Consider the following 24,267-nt stretch of genomic DNA (forward strand, 5'->3'; position numbering starts at 1 on the left):
TTTGCATCTGAGACATCTCACATGACTGTTTCCATGAAGGATCATGTGCTACTGATAAAGCTCTTTTACAAGATCTGTGACTGTGTGCCAGTAGCCATGCATATGTTCTAGACACTCAAAAGTATGAAAAAAGGTGTTGGTCTTATGTGTGCTTAATGGTCTGGAAAAAACGATTAAACAATTCAAAAATATATGTTCTTTTGAAGTGAAGGAGGAAAGTGGTTGATTTGATGTCTCTCAAAGATGTGGCCACAGCGTTGCAGGAGGGGTCAAGCAGTGGTGGGCGAATATGCAGCTCGGAGGTAATTGCCTGAACACTGGACATCCCTGTGAGCACAGTGCCTAAAATCCTACGAAACATCCTGCATTGCTATCCATACAAAATCACCCATGTTCAGGAGTTGCTTCCTGCTGACCTACCAGCAAGACAATCGTTTGCTCTGCAATTACTTACTTGTGTGGAAGTGGACAGTGAATGGCCATAGAACATTCTGTGGACAGACAAAGTCCATCCATCTCCAAGAATTTGTCAATACACAGAATTTCAGGATATGGGCAACAGAAAACTTGCAGGCACATTAACTGGGACCACTTCATTCTGCAGAGGTGACTTTGTGACAGCATTGTTTATGGTAGGGCCATATTTTTTTGAGGAGATGAGTCCTCCGGGTCCTGTTATCTGTACTGCCACAGGTAAATGCTATGAAAGTCTTTTGTGGGTCATCATTCCAAACCTTCAACAACATGGATCTGTGGGAACTGGATCACTTTTGTGCAAGATGACGGTCCTCCACACATTGCACAGCTGCTGCAGAGGCATTTCAGGAATGCTAGAATTATCAGCCATCATTTCCCTGCTGCCTGGCCATCCAGATCGCCTGATCAAAATCTGTGTGACTTCTGGCTGTGGGGTTATCTGAAAGATATTGTGTTCTGCACTCTCATTACAAACATAGCTGGACTGAAGGCATGCATTGTGCAACATATTTTTAACGTAGTCCCAGAGACACTCCAATCTGTTGTGGAAAATGTTGTTTCTTGATTTCAACTTCTGGCAGAAAACAGTGAAGAGAATATTGAACATGACTTGCACCAGTGTCACTACAATTAGAAACCAATGCCATTTTGCCTTTCATGGACAATGCTCTTACCAACTGAGCTATCCACCCACAATTCATAACTCACCTATGTAGCTTCAGTTCTGCCAGAGCCTCTGTCCTATTTCCAAACTTCACAGAAGCTGTCCTCTGTACCTTACTGGACCAGCACTCTTGGAGGAAGGAAGAGCACAGCTACAGGGTGTCAAGTGAAGGAGTCCCTGATTTCAAAGATTTCAAAATTAAATATCTCTGAAACTGAGATCATGGAGGAGTACAACAAAATGTATGTTTATTGCGAAAACTCCAAGAATTTTGTACAGAGGTTATACAGAAGTCTGAAATAATTTGAAATGCTGCTAAAAAAGGTGCTGTATGCTGTGTAGCGTGTACAGTATCAGCATGCCTAATTAAACTTGTCATTTGCGAGCAGCCTTTGGACTCATATAAGTCATTCTGAAATGTCCACCACTTGTAGTAGAAAGGTGGTGCAAGTAACAATGAAATTTGCTGCCACATCCTGCAGTGACTCAATGGAAATGGATTCAAATGCCACACAGATCGTTGATGTAAGCTAGTCCAGCGTAGTGGGATGGTTCCGGTAGACAGCGTCTTTCCATGTGCCTCACAGAAAGTAGTAACAGTGAGTCAGATCAGGAAAATATGGAAGCCACTCCATCACTGCCCCTGTGGATTTGCAATACTCCAGTTTAGTGACTCTGTTCCCAAAGTATTCACCAAGAAAGTGGAACATCTGTATGGTGATATTTGAACTGGCTCTGTCTTGGATGAACCACTCAGTGCCTGGTCACTCCTCCATCACTATCTGTCTGGCAATGAATTGTTCCAAAATTGCAACATAATATTCTTGCATCATTAATCACATGAAGAAAGGACCAATAATGCATCTGATGCATATCACATCCTAAATGGTAACTTCGGGAGACTACAGTGGTTTTGCTTCGCACAAATGGGGATTTTTTGGAACTCTGAAATCATCAGTTTTGTTTATTCATGTCTCCATTTAGGTGGAAGTGTGCTTCAAACACGCAGATGAAGCCAGCATCAAATCCTTCATTATCAATCATTGTGATAATCTGCTTCACAAAGTTAGCCCTCTGTCACACAGGTTTATGGTTATGGTCTGGTGAATTGGGATTTTGAATGGAAACATATGTAGGATGTGTCTCAGTATTTTCTGCATTCTGGAATGCTTCAAACAGTCTCTGCTGTAACACTTCAGACCAGTTTCCTACCGAGTGAGGTGGCGCAGTGGTTAGCACACTGGACTCGCATTCGAGAGGACGACGGTTCAGTCCCGTCTCCGGCCATCCTGATTTAGGTTTTCCGTGACTTCCCTAAATCGTTTCAGGCGAATGCCGAGATGGTTCCTTTGAAAGGGCACGGCCGATTTCCTTCCCAATCCTTCCCTAACCCGAGCTTGCACTCCGTCTCTAATGACCTCGTTGTCGACGGGACGTTAAACACTAACCACCACCAGTTTCCTTGGATTTTGTTGAACAAATCCAAAAACTGTCGTGACACTTTCAGGAATAACTACAGTTTGACTGGGGCCAATATTGCCTGTTAGATCATCAGCCATGCTGCACGTCCATTGGAATTTGGTGAAGAAATTGCAAATACCTTTTGCAGTGGACCCTTTTGGAACATTAAATGGTGTTTGAAAACTGTGCCTTGTTGCCATAGGGTTGTGTTCTAACCTCTGGTTTTCCTGTGCCATAAAAACACATTGTTCAATGGAATATGTGATTTCAACCTCTTCCTCCAGTCCACGAACCTCCTTTTTCATTTCAATGGTGCAACTGGTCACTCTGAGCTGCAGTGCACTATTTATAGGCACTACATATTGTAATTACAGCACCATCTGTTGGCAGCTTTATGAGCTATTTCAAAACTTTTGCATAAAATTCTTAAAGCTTTCACAATCAACATACCATTTGTTGCACTTATCTGTCGATCTTAGTTTTCAAGATATTTAATTTTGAAGACAGGGATTCCTTTGCTGGACACCTTGATTTTGAAAGCAGGGATTCCTTTGCTGGACACCCTGTGAATGCCTTAGCTACAGCCTATGGCCTGTTTCCAGAATGAATCTTTCATTCTGCAGTTGAGTGTGTACTGTTTTGAAAGATCTGGGTAAATTAAAATGTTGTGCTGGACCATAACTTGAGTCAATATCCTTGTGTTTCACAGAGAATACTCTTACTAACTAAATTAACTGAGGTTATAGGTCTGAGTCTTGGTTCAACACAGTTTTAGTCTACAAGGAAGTTTCAAACCAGGGCCAGGCTGCTGCAAAAAGAAATATTCAATCTGGAATCACACGAGCTCTCTTTCTGAGTAGGAGTCAGCATCTGAGTATATAAGGAGCTCACACTTGTAACATGTTCACTACCTTAAAATTACATAAACTTTCCACATTGATTTATTTTCAATTTCACTAGTAGTCACATGTGAGTCCTCATGCACAGTTGCATATGCAGGATTGATGATGATCTTATTAAGGATGATCTTTATAGGTTATGGTTCTCTTTTCTATCTTTAGACTTAATGCTAGCAGAAACATGTAAATTGAGACAATGTAGGCAAACCATAAGCTCTTTAAAAAGTTTGAGTTGTTTCTGAAACATTTTGTTTCAGTGGAATGTAAAACTTAATTGCTTTCATAAACTTTTGACGTGTGTAAAGCTATAACCATGTGGAGAATTTTTTGACTTCCAGAAGCTGTATCATCATGTGGCAGGTGTGAAGGTACCCCATAGCATAAGATTTGGCCAGTAGTTATTAAAACAACGATACTGCATTGGGGAAGTACCGCTCACCACATCTGTGGCATTCAGTAAGCCACATGTGCCTCCCAGGGTTGTGCTAAATTGCAAGCATCTCAGGGAGCTCAGCATTTGTTTTCTGGATATGGGCTCAGCGAACCCAGGTTTTCTGAGCTGGAGGCTGGTAAGTGCCAGTAGTCCTCTGTAAGTATAATCTCTGGACACGCTCCAGTGACCACTATGTGCAGTAGTGCCACTAGTCCTCTGTAATCTCTGGACACACTCCAGTGACCACTATGCGCAGCGGTGGAACATTGTGTCTCACGAGGACTGGAGATTTTGACTTAGTTACACAGATCACAAGGATGGTCAACACCTCCACAAACAAAACCCTCAGTCTCAATATGTGCTGTGCATAAAGAGCCTTTTGGCTGTTGACGTGAAACAGTTGTTAGCAGGCAACCTCTGAGGAAACAGGCGCAACTTAGTTGTATAAATCTTACCAGGCACATGGGGCTCTGTCTAGTTGGACCCTTATTTTCCTAGCTGTTTATGGGACTGAGACAAAACCCTCAAACTCTACTCTTTCAACTCCCAGCAGAAGGGGTGTACCTTTGGTGGGTACCAACACAAAATCTAAGAGGATGGCTTGTGTTGCCAATCCTCCTGACCCTGGGATTATTCAGAGTACTTCAGTTTACAGTTACAGAATGCATGCTGCTTGTCAGAATGTGTTTTTAATAGTTGAAGGGAAAGATGGCAACTTTAAGAAAGTCCTGCCTTTCTACATTCTAAAGGGTTTAGAGGGCACTGCTGGCACTTTAATATATGTCAACCATTTGTACGATGGGACACTGTTGTTTGGAACTTCTAGTTCCCAATAAGTAATGGACCTCCAGGAAGCTACCTGCCTCAGGGAAAATACACTCAAAACTGAGCTACACAACTTCTTGAACTACAGCAAAGGTGTTGCATCATGTAGGGATCTGATAGATATTCTCAAAGACAAACTGAAAGTTGAGTGGACCCAGGAAGGTATCATTGATGTGCAAAATATAATGAAATGGGGGGAATGGTGAGCTGGTTAAAACAGACTCCTTTATCGTTATTTTCAATAGCATGATACTTCCAGAGCATGTCAAAGCAGGTTCCCTTTTTTCATATGTGAGGCATTATGTCCTGAACCCAGTGAGATCTTTTAAACACATTGGGAACAACATGTTTGGATATAAGGCAGAAGCCACTTGTGACAAATGTGATAAGGCTGCTCCTGAATGAGTTGGTTGTTCATCTCCTCTGAAGTGTGTAAATTACTCTGGGAATCACACTATCTGGAGTACAGACTGCAGTGTCATTCTTGAAGAAAAGAAGATATAGGAGCTGAAAACAACAAAACTTATCCCATATGGTGAGGCAAAAAAAGGAAAATCTATAGAACCATGGAGCTTCCCTTATCCATTTCTTTCACTACAGGTCTTAAAAAAGCTTGTTCCAAAAGTCAATTCTACTATGAAAATGGAGGTTGCCAGTGTTGGTGGTATTACTTGCATTTGCCAGTGCTCTCCTAAACGTGCTGTTCTTCCAGAGCTCATAGATCCACCCATAACATCAGAAAAGGCCACAGTTGCTGACATCTGGGAGCCTCCGGCACCTTAAATGGGAGGCACCAGTAAATAGATCAGCACTGACACCCCACTGCTGCAGACATTCCTGCTATACCTTCTTTGGTGAAGAAAGCAAATGGGAAGCATCAAATACAAAAGAAGACAGGTTCTAAACTGTTAGACCATGTAGACATCATTCTGTCTGACACTTCACATGATTTGTTTTCAGAGTGAATGGAATATGAAGTCTGCCTGGGGCAACCATCTCCCTGCATGACTGAGGCTCAATCTGGGACAGTGTCATAGTGCAAATCCTCTCCCCACCCTCTCCCCTACAGTAAATGGCTCCCGTATTACAGTAGAACACCAGTGAGTTCACAATACGTTTGGAGGAACTGAAACTCCTAACACAGGGACAACCCATGTGGTCGCATTTACAAGAAACACATTTTGATGCTACCTACTGATGCCCCTGTGCTCTGTGGCTATATCTTCTATTACAGTGTTTCCCAGCCTTTCTGAGACCATTATCCCTGAATGCAACCCGATATCAGCAAGTAACTCCCCCCCCCCCCCCCTCCCCCACTATCAACATTGCTTTAGAATGAAAAAGAATTTTCTCTGAACACTTTCATGTTTAAAATGACAGAAAACAAATTATATTTCGTTTTTATAGGTGCTTTATTAAACCAAGTATAATTCAATGAGACAATTGTTGCTGTTTATTTCTAAGAACATTTTTTTTTTAAGAATGTCGAACCAGTTTTCAGTGCATCACGAGTGTTACCTGTAACTCCGTCTTAGAAAAGAAAGCTAACTATCCACATTGAGGATTGACACTTGTTACAAAACATGCTTCCTCTGCACCACTTCTCTTCATAGCGATACTTGTTTGACCCACTTTCTGCACTCTTATTTAAAGTCAACCAAAGAAAAGTTCGTGCGCTATACTTAGGCCTGGCATTTGTACATCACTTGATTGCTGGACTCCTTACTTCCGAACTGGCAGAAATTGGAAGATATCGAGCTGTCACACTTTGTGCCTCACCACTCCCACTATTATTATCATTATTATTATTATTATTATTATTATTATTAATACAGGTCCTGTAACATCATACTAGCCATTACGTAGTTACTGTTGTGTTGTGTTGTGTTGTCTGTTGGTTTGTTTATTTTTATGAAGGGAATAAAGAAGCATTTTATGGTCTACTGTGGAAACTAGGTACAACTCGGATAAGGTATTTTCATTGGATATCTAAGCATATGTGACCTATAAATTTCAATTTTGCTGACGTTGATGCGAGGCACAATGTATGTTTGTAGTGGGTAGGCTGTGTGTGGATGATGTTACTCACACTTTCGTTTGACAAGCTGTAATATATACCACAGTGTGTAACACATTAATGCCAGTATTTGAAAAAAAATGCAGTTATTGGCTCCTTATATAATCAGTATTACAGTCTAATGAAATACTGATAATATTGATTTTAAAAATAACATAGTGTCATGACCGAAACACAATTCAACCCTATTGGTTTTACCCCTCAGAAAATTGCATTTTATCCCTCAAGAGGCAATTACCCGAGGTTGGTAACCACTGCTGTATTGCAAGAATGACCGGACTGGGGTAAGAGCCAAGGGAGGGTCACTTTGCTTGTCCATAACAGACACCACTCCTCTCCTTATTCCCTAGTTACTAACCTGCAAGCAGTTACTTCTAAAGTTCATGTGGGTTGACAGGTTACCATGTGCTTTGCATTTACCACTGCAAGAAGTTATAGATTCAGAGGCTCACAGAGATCTTATAGAACAACTTCCCCACCCATTTCTTCTACTGGGAGATTTCAATGCCCATACTGTATTATGGGGCTCCCACTTTAATTGACCCAAGGATTGAATTCTAGAGAGCCTCGTGATGTCTTGGGAGCTGTGCATCCTAAACACAGGTAACCTTACATGTTTCAATGCTACTACTGTGTAATCCTCAGTCATCGACCTCTTCTTTCTGCTCTGTGGCCCTCACAGATTCAGTTCAGTCAGAAGTTACTAACGACTTTTGTTCCAGTGACCATGTGCAGGCTTGATTCAGCACACTCTGAGGCTCTTGATGCTGTACCCAGTCATGACCAAATCCACCGAGCGAGGTGGTGCAGTGGTTAGACACTGGACTCGCATTCGGGAGGACGACGGTTCAATCCCGCGTCCGGCCATCCTGATTTAGGTTTTCCGTGATTTCCCTAAATCGCTCCAGGCAAATGCCGGGATGGTTCCTCTGAAAGGGCCCGGCCGACTTCCTTCCCCATCCTCCCCTAATTCGATGAGACCGATGACCGCGCTGTCTGGTCTCTTTCCCCAACCAACCAACCAACCAACCAAATCCACTACAGCACTCTGTGCAACTTGAATATGATGTCCAAGGAAGTCCTCTCACACTGTTTTAATTCAATATGGCAGATAGGCCAATTTCCAAACTCATGGTGGGATACCTCTCCTCAGGCTCAGAAAGGACCGAGTGGTTCTCACTAGTTATCGAAATGTCAACTTAATAAGCTGTAAGACCGTGAAGTGAATCATTACCTGTTGTCTGATCTGAGCATTACAGGCCAGCCAGCTCCTTAGCCACTCACAGTGTGGATTCAGAAGATGTTGATCCACTGTCAACAGCATGGCTTTGCTAGAGATGGCTATCCAGCAAGTTTTCCTACATGAACACTATCTTATAGGTGTATTCTTTGACCTCAGTAAAGTGTGCAACACTAATTGGAGACACAGGATTCTAGGGCAGCTCCACCAATAGGGCTTCTGTGGCAATCTCCTCATCTTCATTCACTTGTTCTTATGTAAGAGCTTTTTTGGATACCGATTAGGTTATGTGCTGTTGTTGTGGTCTTCAGTCCAGAGACTAGTTTGATGCAGCTCTCCATGCTACTCTATTCTGTGCAAGCTTCTTCATCTCCCAGTACCTACTGCAACCTACATAGTTCTGAATCTGCTCAGTGTATTTATCCCTTGGTCTCCCTCTATGATTTTTACCCTCCACTCTGCTCTCCAGTACTAAATTGGTGATCCCTTGATGCCTCAGAATATGTCCTACCAACCGATGTCTTCTTGTAGTTGAGTTGTGCTACAAATTTCTTTCCTCTCCAATTCTATTCAATACCTCCTCATTAGTTATGTGATCTACCATCTAATCTTCAGCATTCTTCTGTAGCACCACATTGCGAAAGCTTCTATTCTCTTCTTGTCCAAACTATTTATCGTCCATGTTTCACTTCTATGCATGGCTACACTCAATACAAATACTTTCAGAAAGTACTTCCTTACACTTAAATCTATACTTGATGTTAACAAATTTCTCTTCTTCAGAAACACTTTTCTTGCCATTGCCAGTCTACATTTTATATCCCCCCTACTTTTACCATCATCAGGTATTTTGCTCCCCAAATAGCAAAACTCATCTACTACTTTAAGCGTCTGATTTCCTAATCTAAGTCCCTCAGCATCACCAAACTTAATTCAACTACATTCCATTATCCTTGTTTTGCTTTTGTTGATGTTCATCTTTTATCCTCCCTTCTAGACACCGTCCATTCCATTCAACTGCTCTTCCAGGTCCCTTGCTGTCAATGTCATTGGTGAACCTCAAAGTTTTTATTTCTTCTCCATGGATTTTAATTCCTACTCTGAATTTTTCTTTCGTTTCCTTTATGTGCTGGACTCGCATTCGGGAGGACGACGGTTCAATCCCGTCTCCGGCCATCCTGATTTAGGTTTTCCGTGATTTCCCTAAATCGTTTCAGGCAAATGCCGGGATGGTTCCTTTGAAAGGGCACGGCCGATTTCCTTCCCAATCCTTCCCTAACCCGAGCTTGCGCTCCGTCTCTAATGACCTCGTTGTCGACGGGACATTAAACACTAACCACCACCACCACCTTTATGTGCTATCAGGTAGTTTTGAGCAGGAGAATAGTGACCCACAAGGAAGTGTTGCCGTAGCCATTGGCAACATCACATCTACAGTAAGGAGTCCCATACAATGCTCCTTTTTTGTGGTCGATTTTGCAGTTTGATGTTCCTCCTTTTTACGTTTCCTGCAGATAACTGTGTGTGTGTGTGTGTGTGTGTGTGTGTGTGTGTGTGTGTGTGTGTGTGTTTGTGTGCATTCATTTTAACTGTTCTTGTTGTATCTGATTGCACATGAAGGACACAATTCTACCTTGTAAAAGCTGTCTGAGGTTTTTGGAGCCTCATTTTTTATTCCGAACTGTTGTGGCTACCGCACCTAAAGAATCTGAAGGCAAGGGCCCAGAAGGCACTGAATATCTTAAAGTGCCTTAGCTACATGTCTTGGGAAGCAAACAGGTTGTGTCTGCTCCAGTTTTATAGCACTTTTGTGACATCGCTGCTGGACTGTGGACCCACAATACATAGATGAGTGACACCTTACCTGAAGATCATTGATGCTATCTGCCATGAGGGGAATAGGCCAGCTATAGGTGCTTATATGACCAGTCTTGTACCAAGTATCTGTGCTGAGCCTGTAGAACGGCCACTTATCACCCAGTGACAGTTCCTCATGGTGCATCAAGCACATAAGATCCTTGTGGCTTCAAATTCACTTCTGTACCATACTGTTGCTCATCCTGTTACGGAACGCCGTTTTTCCAGTAGTTGATGAGCAATGAGGATGTTCGGAAACCATGTGAAGCACAAGTTTGAATCCATTGGTGTGGTCAAGCACAGGCCCAAATCCAGGGTTGTAACCAATTGCCACCCAGGTTACTGCATAGGCCCAGAGTAATTTTAGATTTAGTGCAGTACAGGAGAAGTTGTAGTCCTTCTTATGATTTTAATATGATTTTTCCAACATTTTAATTTAGCTCCACAATTATGTAGCTGTATGCATGGATGGGTCTGAACAGGTGTCTCCATTGGCTGTTGTGTTGTTTTCCGTGATTGTGTCTTCAAGGGTCAGTTACCTACAGAGTCCACTGTGTTTCATGTCAAATTAGGCATGATACTGAGGGCGCTGAAGCAGATATGATTTGCTGCACCTGCTAAATTCCTTCTTTGTTCAAACTCCCTGTGTTCTCCTCAGTTTCTACAACGCTTATACAAAGGAGAAGTAGTAGTCCAGGATATCCAGGATGTCCTTCTCCTCTTGCAAAGGCTATGGAACAAGGTGTCTTTCTGTTGGGTGCTAGGGCATACGGGTATTAAGGGGAATGAAATGGTGATGTAGTAGCCAGGGAGGCATGTTGCAACCCTCAGTTTGTTCAGTGTGCCATCCCCCTGCATGCTATTTGCCTTGTTGTTCAGGTACAGAGTCTTGCATTGATGGGAAGACGAGTAGCTGGCAGTGACACACAACAAACTGCATGTGATAAAGTCCACAGTTACAGCCTCACACACACACATAAACGATATTGCTCTTACTTTGGAAAATAGTCTTATTTGCAGTTGAACAACCTCAGTAATTATATATTACCCTCATCTTTGTTTCAAAAAATAAAATTTCTTCTTAAAAATGTGACCGCTCATGCACAGTGGTGAATCACAAGGGGCATCAGTTGAAGGAAGGTATATTTTCAGATACTGAAGATGAGATACATGGTCATGTCTGTATCTGTGAAGCATGCACAACCTTCTCAGTGTATCTGCTGTATATCAACAACTACATACAAGGATCATATTGCAATAGGAGATATGAAAATGCTCTGAATAAGTTTGCAAAATCTACAAATTGTGTGATAAAATGAACAAACTAACCATAATGAATGGGACATTTAGAATTAAATTATGTTCTTTGGCTGTTTGGGTCATGTTTGAATTAGCTGAGGCAAAGAGTGGTACACAATTCTTTTGGGGGTGTGGGTGGGGAGGGGGGGACATTATAGAAGTATTCATAGACCATATTCAAGAAATGCAAATAGAATCCTGTTTACATTAGCAGCTGTAGATGGAGGCTACTTAGGATAATGGACTTGCGTTTGAGAGCACCAGAATTCCTATCCTAATGTAAGCTCCCTGACTTCCATGGTTTCTTTTAATAATTTCAGGTAAGTCCATGAATTATTCCTCCTGAAAGACAGTGGTTAACATGCTGTAAGACCCTGCTTCGATTGAGGTAGTGCTACATGTGGTAGTTCTATTATTTCAGTGGTATTTTTTGTGTTATTTGTTGTTTCCTGTGAGTATATATTTGTTCATGATGCTGAATGAGGATAAACCCAACAACTCCAAAAAAGTTATGGAAACTTTTTTTGTGCTGTTATGTTATTTACTCATACTAAAATGTTTTATTGAGGTAATTTATTAGTTATAATGGAATAAAAATATGTTGTTCACTGTAGCAATGTTGTATTTTTGTACCATTTTCAGAAGAAAGTCTTGCCCATCGTGTGTGTCTTCTTGTTGTTGAGCTGCACTTATGCACTTATCAGCCAGAGAAAGCTTTGACCCTGATTGCATACATTGAAAACCAGTTTGTTTCAACAGACACTGTAATATCTTCTGAAAAGGAGATTAAACCTTTAGAAAAGGAACACAAAGAGAAAAAGGTTTGTCTTAAGTAAAGTAAAAAAAAGTTCTGAGTTTTATTGTATGAATTGCAACTCATAACTGAACATTAATAATTTCTTATGAGCCATTAAATTAGGAACAACTGGAGGAGGATGGACAGATTCGCAAATTGAAAAATTTAGTTCATTCGCTAGCTTTTATTACTTTTAAATAGTTCCTTTGTTTGGATGAAAGCTTCGCATCCAAAAATCATTCCCGCACCTCCAGATTACTCTTCTGCCATTCACTATGTACCAAATGGAGTGGCATTTGAGAGGACAATAGTTCAACATTTAAGTTTTTCATACTTTCCCTAAATTATTTAAGGCAAATGCTGGGATGCTTGCTGTAAAGAGGACAGGTGATGTCTTTCGCCAATCTGAGCTTTTGCTTTATCTGCAATGACCTTGGTGTTGACATGATGTTAAGCCTAATATTTCTTACATATCTCCTCTCATGACAATGTTATTTTCTCTATTATGAGGCACTGTGAGATGCTTGATCATGACTGTTTATCACATAACAGTTTGGATGGTCTCATTTTAAAAAGCTCACAGGTACCCTGCATCATGTACTGTATCTCCACCATTAGAAAAGTATATCTAATTCAGAAGTGACTGGCTTGTCAGACAGCTCATGTGATCTGTAGGCTTCAGATTCTCTATTCTTTTGGCAAAGGGTTAAAAAAAAATATTTGACTGTTAAAAACACTGAAAACAGAGAAATGCTATTCTTTGCATTATGTCTCTGCCACCTCTCCAGTTTTCATTGTTGTTAAGTAAATGCTTCACTTCTTTTTCTAATACTGCTCTAGTTGCTTTCTAAACATAGTTTATTGCATGTCCTTTTTAATAATATGAACAAAAGTTGTCAGCCAGACTTGTAAGTTGACTATGAAATATATCTCCTCTTTTGCTCTTTTCTATAAAGACTCAAGTGTTATTAACATAAACATTTGCTCTTACTGAAATGTTACATAATTAGATAACTTATAATAAAATTCTACACTTTACAGACTGTTTCAGTTGATGCAGCTACAGATGCATTCCATTTGAAATTATTACAGTACAGAGCTCGTTGTTTCCTTCTCACTCACACTTTGAAAGCATGCAAAAGGGAAATTAAGAACTTAGTTACATCTGGAGGAAGGGTGAGCATTATGAAAATATTTATATTGTAGACTGCTACATATTTTTGTGTAGTCGTCAAAATTACATTAACACTAGTCTTCGTAATGTAATTGGCTGTGAATGATTATTATGATCAGTGTTCAATTAATCTTTAGATCTGTTACCATTTCTGACTTTTAAGAAAATCCCAGAACAAAATTTTAATGGATATACTTCTGACGCGTGGAGTTACTTAATGTATTGTGTAATGAGACATACTAATTTTAGTTTTAGGAAACAAAACAGGGTGGAAAAAATAAATTGAAATGTACTCCAGATGAAATAAGTGGTTCAGTCAGAGTCTACTAGAGATAGCCTAGAAGAAGGAAATAAACATTGTAACGTGGATGGAGCTGTGCTCAAATCTCAGATTGGTCATTCAGATCTAACTTTTCCATGCTTAACTTAAATGTCCTGTGGTCAATGTTATTACAGTTCCTTTGAAAAGACTACAGCTTATTTCACAGCACAACTTTGTGTGAAAAGAACTTGCTTTCAATTTCTAAAATCAGCATCAACCATAGAAAATGTGGTTCTAATCTTCTTTTTTTGCTTATGTAATTTTCAGACCACAAGAGAAGAATTTAAAAAGCCTCTAGAATAAAACAAAGTAGAATTCCGAATAATTCTTGTAAGGGTGATAAAGTTTAATGTAGTTTAGATAAAGTTTTGTAATACTTTTTTTTTTTTTTTTGCACGTTTCAGACAATGGCAACTGCTTTTCTGAAAGGGAATCTGGAATATCTGAGAGGAAATTACAGAAAAGCTATAAAAGCCTTAAGCTCTGTCCCACAGAACACACTAGCATTCAAGTAAGTGTGTTACTCTTTTAGTGAATATAAACTGTTACCTTAGAGTTCAGAGTACTAAATATCAGTCTTATTTTCATGTAGCTGGTAGGTATAGTATAGTGAAATAGAATCTCTACCTCAACAGTTGTTTACTACTTGTCAGTTTTTCTCGAGCTTACTGTTACTCTGCAAGAAGCACCTGTTAGTTCAGGAGTTGTGGTATAAATCCTATCAAATAGTTGTATGGACAACTTGTTTTGCCTGAAATTACTGTTTGAGTATACTTCAATTAACGAGCTTCACAAAATAAAATTTTTGTTGCAGGGATTGTGGTGAATCTACTTCAGTGTTGTTTTATAACAACAATGGATGCATTCATCATTATATGGGCAAACCAAATCTTGCCTGCTTTTACATGCAGAAAGCTTTCCAGGAAAATGAAAATGCCTTGAATAGCCTGTCGAAACCAGAACCTGGTTTGTACTGCATTCTGTATTTTCAATTTAAATTTGATCTTTGTTTATCCTTATTCGTTATTCTGATTACTGTGTATTACTAATAGTAACAAAACTGAGTTAATTCGTGTGAATATTGTGCTCTTCTTTTTATGAAGAAAGATGTGTGTGTTACTCATATTCGTGATTGGTGAATGTATAATACTTGTTATATGACACAGTGGTAATTACCATTTGTTCATATTTTTCACTTTTACATCTACATCTATACTCTATACTCTGCAAATCAAGATAAGTGCATGGCAGAGGGTACTCTCATCATGCCAGTTACTAGGATTTCTTCCCATTCCATTCGTGTATGGAGTGTGGGAAGAATGATTGCTTAAATGCCTCTTTGCATGCTGTAATTAGTCTAATCTTATCCTCACAATCTGTATGTGAGTGATTTATGTTGGTGGTGTAGTATATTCCTAAAGTCATCATTTAAAGCTGGTCCTTAAAACTTCATAATTAGGTTAAAAATCAACAGTTGAGATCGCAACACTTTCAGGTCATGTTGAAGCCATCTTCAGAATTTTTGGCAACCTATGGCTGGAGCTGGCAGCTCCTCAGTTTTCTCGTGATACCATGGTTGTACACAGTGTACGATCGTGGTATCAGGAGAAAACCGAGGGGCCACCAGCACCAGCCACAGGGGGCCAAAAATTCTTTAACATAAGCTGAAGCTGGTAAATAAACAAATATTATTGCACTCTCAACCATTGATTTTTAACCTAAATATTGCACCATATTGCTACACTCCATAGACAATATTGTATAAATGTATGAACTTTATAAGTAGGTTCTAACTAGACTTTCTTGGGATAGTTTCTGTCTATATTCAAGAGTCTGCCAGTTCAGCTTCTTCAGCATCTCTGTGATACTTCCCCACTGATCAAACAAACCTGTGACCATTCGTGTTGCCCTTCTCTGTATATATTCAGTATCCCCCGTTAGTCCTATTTGGTATGGGTCCCACACCCTTGAACAATATTATAGAGTGGGTCACACAAGTGATTTGTAAGGAAATCTCCTTTGTAGAATGACCACATTTCCCCAGTATCCAGCCAGTAAATGGAGTCTGCCACCTGCTTTTCCCTCGACTGAGTGTATGTGATCATTCCAATTCGTATACCCTACAAAGTGTTACACCCAGGGATTTGTATGAGTTGACCTTTTTGAGCTGTGACCATTGGTGTTATAGTCATAGGATACTTAATTTTTTTTTTTTTTTCATTTTGTGGAGTGCACAGTTTTACATTTCTTAGCGCCACTCTGAGATCTGATCAAGATCTCAATGAATATTTATGCAGCTTCTTTCAGACTATAGTTTGTTATAGATAACTGTATGATCTGCAAAAAGTCTGAAGTTATCCAAAGTTGCTATTAATATTGTCCGCAAGGTCATTAATATACAACATGAACAGCAGGGGTCCCAACATACTTCTCTGGGAACACACCCGAAGTTACTTCTACACCTGATGATGACACTCTGTCCAAGATAATATGCTGTGTCTTCCCTGCCAAAAAGTCCTCATTCCAGTCACAAATTTCTCTTTATACACCATATGATCATACTTTTGACAATAAGTGGATGTGGTACTCAGCCAAATGCTTTTCAAAAATCAAGAAATGCTGTATCTACCTGACTGCATTGTCCAGAGCTTTTAATATGTCCTATGAGAATAGTGCGAGTCGGGTTTTGCATGATCGATGTGTTCAGAATCTGTGCTGATTGGGATGTAAGAGGTCATTCTGTTTGAGGTATTTCATTATGTTTGAGCCCAGAATATGTTCCAAAATTCAACAACAAATCAATGCCAAGAATACTGGATAGTAGATTTTATGGATCACTTCTACTACTCTTCCTGTAAATGGGTGTGACCTGACCCTTCTTCCAACTAATGGGCACGGTTTTTGGTTTGGGGAATCTGTGACAGATTATAGTTGCAAGAGGGGCTAACTCAGATGCAAATTCAGTATAGCATCTGATAGGGAATCCATCAGACCCTGGAACTTTATTTAATTTTAATGATTCCAGCAGTTTCTCAACACCCCTGACACTAACGCTATTTCACTCATCTTTTCAGTGGTGTGAGGGTTAAATTGGGTCAGTTCTCCTGGGTTTATTCTTTGTAAAGGAACATTTGAAAACAGGATTAATATTTCAGCTTTTGCTTTCTACCCTCAATTTCAGTTCATGTCCCATTCACATGTGACTGGACACTAACTTTGGTGCCACTAACAGCCTTTACACACAACAAGAATTTCTTTTGTTTTTTGGAAGCTCATTTGACAGTATTTTGATAGCGTAATTATTGAAGGCTTCACTCATGCTCTCTTGACAACCAAACACGTGTCATTCTGCATCCCACTATCTGTAGCCTTCTGATTTGTTTTACACCTATTATGCAGTATTCTCTGTTTTGTGGCGGCGTTCGTAGCGACAAGCAATTCGCTGTAGAAATGGCTTACGAAGTCACTGCCACACTTTTAATAGCGGGCCGACCGGTCCGCTGGAACAGTGAACAGAAAGATGAAAACCCAAACACTCTGATTAAATAAAAGTCGGTACTTATCTTTATTAACGAAGATACAGAAACACAGTAGTCTGTCTAGTTCGAGTCGGAGCGGCTAGGTCAGCGTCGGCTGACGACAAACAACAACTCTGCTGCGATGAACACACAACTGACTAGCAAGTACACAATTCGGTGGCGAGTATACAACTGAGCGGCGAATACAGAACTGTCCTAGTGCTTGCGACTCCAGCGCTTAAGAAGCCAGAAGCCAGCGGTGGTGCGCGCAGACTTGCGGCGATTTCCTGTCTCGCTGGCGCTGCTTATGCGGACGGCGTCCGGACTTTGATGCTGCCAACCTTTTTGGCAGCGGGCTCGGGTGGCATTACTGGCTAGGATATAACACTCCTCCCCCCCAAATCGCTGCACCGTCGTTGAATAATGACGTGGCGAGCGTCGACGGCGGGGGAGGGGTCTGGCCGCAGGCGTAGCAGAAGAGACCGGGGCGGAGACTGTTGTCGGTGGCAGTCCCTGGTCCGCACCCCAGCATTGGCTGCGCGGGGCCTCGGGAAACACCAACTGAAAACCGAGGTCATGGTGCACGCCTATGACCACGGGCGCAGCTTCTGGTACTGGACGCGACGAGGCGTCGGGACCCACGAAGAGAGGCAGCATCTCCTGACGCTGCGTCGACGGCTGCTGAGTGGGCGCCGGACAAGGCGCTGCGGGGTCAGACTCCTTCGGGGTGCCCAAGGAAAGCGGCTGCAGGACAGGCTGCACAGCCACCGCTTGGGAAGGCGGCCCGGCTGAGGGGTCGACGTCCATCAGCTCCGAAGGCGGGTGGCGACTGAAGAGGGACCGCAGGAGCCGGAGCGACCACCTGGGGCGCTCCCGGATGAAGCTGCGTGGGAGGCATCAACGGGACGGGCTGTCGGCGTGGTAGCGGGAACGGCTGCTGCTGCTGCCCTGGGGGCGGCAGCGAAGTCGGAAGGCGCGGCTGGAACCCGCCGCGGACCAAATCTGTGGACAAAGAACGAGCGGCAGAATCCGGGCGGCCAGCGCGGCGCAACTGGTTCTGATGCCTCCTGTGCACCCCAGTAGCACCTTGAACAGTATAAAAACCGCGACCCTGGACACTTATCACGGTACCACGTTCCCAACGACGGCGACCGTGATAAACTCTGAAAAAAACGGCGTCGTTGCGCTGAAAACGCGTGCGATGCTCAGAAGCGGCGGATCGATCCGGGGGGTACAACAACCGTAGTAGGGTGCGATGACGACGGCCGTGGAGAAGCTCCGCAGGCGAAGGGCCGTCGCGTGGCGTGGTCCGGTACGACGACAGGAACGTGATGAGGGCCTGCTGACGAGAGTGCGTAGCACGAAGGCGGTCCATCTGATCCTTGAATGTGCGTACAAAACGTTCCGCTGCACCATTCGATTGAGGGTGGAACGGCGGAGTAAGAACATGGCGAATGCCATTGGCAGAACAAAAACTTTCAAATTCAGCAGAGGTAAATTGTGGACCATTGTCAGACACTAAAACTTCTGGAAGACCCTCAATACAAAAAATTGAAGTCAACGCCTGTATAGTTTGTGCAGACGTTGTAGACTGCATGGGCACAACAAACGGAAAATTACTAAATGCATCCATCACGATGAGCGAACGAGAATTCCAATATGGACCAGCGAAATCAATATGTACTCGCTGCCAGGGACCGGCAGGGCGTGCCCACTCAAAATAGCGTTGAGGCGGAGCAGCTTGGTGTTCGGCACACGTCGAACAATCTGTAGACATCTGCGTAATCTGCTTATCAATGCCGATCCATGTACAATGACGGCGGGCAAGCTGCTTGGTGCGGACCACTCCCCAATGATCTTGATGCAACAAGTCGAGGACCTTGGATTGGAGCACTTGGGGAACCACTACACGAGGCTGGTCATTCTCGGTGCGTAACAGCAAAACTCCGTGCGAAACAGACAACAGATGACGTTGCGGATAATAGCGACGAACCACAGGATCCGATATGTGCTTTGCCTTGGACGGCCAACCACATTGAACAAAACGTAATAGTAAACTCAGATGAGGATTCGTAGCTGTCTCACGTGCCACCTGACGATAATCAATCGGAAAATCCCGGAGGGATTGATGCTCATCGGCGTCAATCTGATGGCAAGAGTCGTCAGAGGAATCGAAGACATCATCCGCAGCAATCGGCAATCTAGAAAGCGCGTCACCATTTGCATGCTGAGCTGTAGGGCGATACAGTATCTCATACTGGTATTGTGATAACAAAAGAGCCCAACATTGTAGTCTCTGAGCTGTCCGCTCAGGAACTGGTTTAGACGGATGAAACAGTGACGTCAGGGGCTTGTGATCTGTTACTAAATAGAATGGTCTACCATAGAGGTAGTGATGGAATTTTGTGACACCGAACACAATAGCCAACGCTTCCTTGTCCAATTGGCTATAATTACACTGAGCTTTGTTTAGCAATTTAGATGCGAACGCAATAGGACGTTCGATGTTACCGACTCGGTGAGACAACACAGCACCGAGGCCGAAAGAAGAGGCATCACAAGCTAACACCAGAGGCTTGTTAGGGTCGTAATGGACCAGACAACGATCATTCAATAAAGCCTCTTTAAGCTGCTGAAAGGCTGATTGGCAATCAGCTGACCACACAAACGGAACATTCTTACGGCGGAGACGATGCAACGGTGCAGCAATCTGTGATGCATTAGGTATAAACCTAATATAATATGTCAATTTGCCAAGAACTGCTTGCAATTCATGCAGATTGCGAGGGGCGGGCAAATCACGAATAGCTGCTAAATGGGACTGGGAGGGATGAATGCCTTGAGCATTAATAACATGTCCCAGATACTCCAACTCCTTAAGGAAAAATGAACATTTATCGATGTTGCAACGTAGGCCTGCCTGAGACAACACTGTAAACAAACACTCCAAATTACGGAAATGTTCAGCAGGCGTCCGACCGGACACAACAATATCGTCTAAATAGTTGCAACACAATGGCACATTAGCCAGAAGTTGTGACAAAAAACGCTGAAAAGCAGCTGGAGCTGACGCACAACCAAAAGGCAAACGCAGAAAACGGAACAACCCCAATGACGTGTTTATGACAAAATACTGTTGTGATTGCTCGTCGAGGGGCAATTGCAAATATGCTTCACGGAGATCAATTTTGGAAAAGAAACGAGCTTCCCCTAACTTATCCATCAGCTCGTCCGGTCTAGGCAAAGGAAAAGAATCAATGACAGTCTGAGGATTAACTGTCGACTTAAAATCAGCACACAAACGTAACTTGCCAGACGGTTTCTTTATAACAACTAAGGGAGAAGCCCACTGGCTCGCTGAAACGGGTTGAATAACACCGTTGTTTTGCCAACGACGAAGTTCATCTTCTACAGGTGCCCGGAGGGCGTGAGGCACTGGACGAGCACGACAAAATCGAGGCTGAGCATTATCTTTTAACGTAATATGAGCGGCAAAGTTCGCAGCACAACCTAGTTCGTCTTTAAATATGTCACTGTATCGTTTACACAAATCGGTTATGCTGTCTTGAGGAACAACAACAGAATTAATTTGCAACACATTGTCTTGGATAGACAGGCCAAACAAGTCAAAACAGTCTAATCCGAAAATGTTTACACTGTCTGTAGCGCGGAGCACTGTGAATGAAACTGTTTTTGTATTGCCACGGAATGTGGCTGGCACGCTACATACACCTAACACAGGAATTTGTTCTCCACTATAAGTAGCCAAAGAATGTTTTGCCGCTGAAAGTTTAGGGCGGCCGATAGCCGCATACGTAGCACTATTTATGAGAGTCACAGACGCACCAGTGTCTAATTGAAAATTGAAGGTCTTATCCTGGATGTGTAGCTTCACAAATAGTTTATTACTCTGTCTCTGGATCGGTGCAGTGGAGGCGGAAGACACAAAATCAGCGCGTTTATCGCGTGTTCGCTGCTTACGACAACTCGTGGGTTGGGCGGGTGGAACAACAACTCCCGCTTCACTTGCAGTCTGTACAGTACTTTTTACAGCGTTTGAATTACGCTTGGGTCGCATAGCAGAGGGCTGGGTGGGTGGCTTATTGCGAACAAGTTTATTACCCACACGAACCGTGGAAGAGTCTTTAAACGCGACCTTCTGGGCGGGCTGGCTTTGAAGAACATGAATATCTATGGGCTGGGCAGCACTAGAATTGTTCTTGCGTTTATGCAAACAAACAGTTTGGATGTGTCCTTTCCTTTGACAAAAGTGACAAACCGCGTTTCTTAACGGGCAACGTTCACGAGGATGAGCAAGAACACACTTAGGGCAAGACTTAACTCTATCATTTTGCACACGCGGCTGACGAATGTTTTTAACATGACGCGGCCGGCTAGTGTTTACAGTCTGACTCTGCCGGTGGGGCTGCGGGCGTGACAGAACTTGCTTAGCACAGGCAATTTGAGAAATACATGGCTGATCTAACTCACACTCAGCATAGTCAAAAGTATCTTGGGCTTCAATGATGTTCATCACAGTCTCTAATGACGGGTCAGGCAACTTTAAGATAGCAGCACGAATACGAGAATCTGCAATGTTTTGAGTAATAGCGTCTCGTAGCATGACATCACTGTAGGAAGCTCCACACACACAATTAAATCGGCACTGACGGGTGAGGCCCCGTAAATCTGTTAACCACTGTTTATTAGATTGATGTGGCAGTTTCTTTAATCTGAAGAACTTGAATCTGGCTGCTGCCACATGAACTCGCGACTCGAAATACTCAGCAAGCTTGTTAACAACAACGTCATAGTCTAAAGCTTCCGGCTGGGATTCCGGGAACAACTTACAAAGTAGTCGATTGACTTCCACGCCTGCAGTGGAAATTAAATAAAGCTGCCGCTCAGTACCCGTGATTTTGTAGACTGTCATGTGCGCCTGCAACTGCGCGAAATATTCTCGCCATTCTTCTCTTGATGCATCAAAAGCACGGAAAGGTGGTGCTGCCTGTGCTTGTTCCTTTTGTGTTGGAGGATTAGCTGCTTGTTTGGCGATTGCTTCCACCAGACTTTGTATTTGCTGACTCTGTAACAAGATCAACTGTTGTAATTCGGCAGACATAGTGAACACAAATTAAACCAGCCCCCAAAATTTTATCGCTATAATTAGTATAACCAGAAACAAGTTGAACCAGCCCTGCACACGAGTTCGGAAGTCCTCGTCGCCAGTTTTGTAGCGGCATTCGTAGCGACAAGCAATTCGCTGTAGAAACGGCTTACGAGTCACCGCCACACTTTTAATAGCGGGCCGACCGGTCCGCTGGAACAGTGAACAGAAAGATGAAAACCCAAACACTCTGATTAAATAAAAGTCGGTACTTATCTTTATTAACGAAGATACAGAAACACAGTAGAGAACTCCGTGTCTACAGAGATCTGTCTAGTTCGAGTCGGAGCGGCTAGGTCAGCGTCGGCTGACGACAAACAACAACTCTGCTGCGATGAACACACAACTGACTAGCAAGTACACAATTCGGTGGCGAGTATACAACTGAGCGGCGAATACAGAACTGTCCTAGTGCTTGCGACTCCAGCGCTTAAGAAGCCAGAAGCCAGCGGTGGTGCGCGCAGACTTGCGGCGATTTCCTGTCTCGCTGGCGCTGCTTGTGCGGACGGCGTCCGGACTTTGATGCTGCCAACCTTTTGGCAACGGGCTCGGGTGGCATTACTGCCTAGGATATAACACTCTGTTTCTTTGAAATTGTTTTTACAGTGACTGTATACGATGGAGAATCCCTGCCATTAGAAACTGTTCTACTCTGTACATATCTATCCAGTGTATGGTCAACTATTCTCTTAAACTTGAGTAATAGTTCCTCTATGTCAGGGCCGGCCAAACATTCTGCACGCATGCGGTGCTCCTGCACATGTGCAACTTCCGAGTCACGGCGTGCACGCCGCAGCCGTCAGTGTTCATGTAGTGCATGTTTCTACGCACAGATGTCGCTTTATCCACTTGCTGAGATACTCTGTACCGGCCCATGCTAGTGCTCTTTCCACAGCTTGCAAGCCAACCATGGGAAGGTATTTCGCATATTAAACAATTAAAATACTGTCACAGTCTACTCCTTGAGGCGTCTACTTTTATGTTAACAGTTTAACCCAGTAAGACAAGTAATACAGTTAACAACCGTGGGTTTTTATTAAGGCAGCTTGACTGACGGCACGTAAATACGCATAATGTTTTTGATCTAGTATTTAAGAAGAAGTGCACTTAGCGACATCCAACGAACCTTAGTCATGATTTCAAATAACATTAAACCAATGCAATTACACCCACATAATTTCTGTCTCGCTGACCTCTGAACAGAATGACAACCGCAGACCTCTCGATGATCACCTGCTATTTCAATACCATTATTGCTATTTCTTTCATCAGTTCCGTCTGAAATCTGTGTAATAACCGACAATTAGATGAATGTTATGTTTTATCGACTTCAACTGAGCGTAGCCCTTCACACATTAAAAAAAAAAAAAAAACCGTAAATGTATGTATACAACAATCGGTTTAATGACCAATTTTCCTGATAATAATGTAACATGGAGCAGAATGAGGCAATAATGCACAGTTAGTAAACACTAATTTTTAATGATGAAAGGAATAAATCCAAACACGTTTATCACTGGTCATGCGAAATGATATAGTTAATATCGGGCACAAAAGCACGGCTCATTAACAAACGCAAGTAATTGCGGGAGATTTTCATCACTGATGCTTGATTGAAACGACTGAGAGCACAGATCTGCCGTCCTTTGCTTTTTCACAGTACCTGCCATTTCTCAGTTCTTCTCTGTTAAGGTTACGGTCACCAGGGGTAAACGAGACTGGGTATGTTGCGCTCTTGCTTGTACCACATAAACAGGGAAGAGGAGCCGACGCCATTCATTTAGGACACATGTCTAATAACAGATGTCGCTGTCGCACACGTGCGCACATGTGCAGCACTTCTGCACACTGTGCAGCGTTTGGCCGGCCCTGCTCTATATGCTCCTGTCCTGTGCTGAAAGTTTCAAGTTCCTCATTGAGACGTGACCTTATGTATCCAACATTTTACATTGGTAATTGTTGTGCGTAATTCGTATTAAATTTTTCTGACAGGATATGCACATTGGTTCCAGCCCACTACTGTGTGAAATGTTAATGTTATATTATTGTTGGACACTT

The 24,267-nt window shown here is 42.6% G+C and overlaps 1 protein-coding gene across 1 annotated transcript in view; it reads left to right on the forward strand.

Annotated features, from left to right (window-relative positions):
• LOC124615895 (CCR4-NOT transcription complex subunit 10-B) overlaps positions 1-24,267 on the forward strand; it is a 152,304-nt gene that overhangs the window by 26,753 nt on the left and 101,284 nt on the right. Inside the window, exons 3-6 of the mRNA XM_047144069.1 lie at positions 11,875-12,053; positions 13,070-13,204; positions 13,929-14,035; positions 14,339-14,490. Of these exons, the coding sequence (XP_047000025.1) occupies positions 11,875-12,053; positions 13,070-13,204; positions 13,929-14,035; positions 14,339-14,490 (573 nt within the window). The remainder of the gene's footprint in view (positions 1-11,874; positions 12,054-13,069; positions 13,205-13,928; positions 14,036-14,338; positions 14,491-24,267) is intronic.

This window comes from Schistocerca americana, chromosome 5 (genome assembly GCF_021461395.2).
Source record: "Schistocerca americana isolate TAMUIC-IGC-003095 chromosome 5, iqSchAmer2.1, whole genome shotgun sequence".
Lineage (NCBI taxonomy): Eukaryota > Metazoa > Arthropoda > Insecta > Orthoptera > Acrididae > Schistocerca > Schistocerca americana.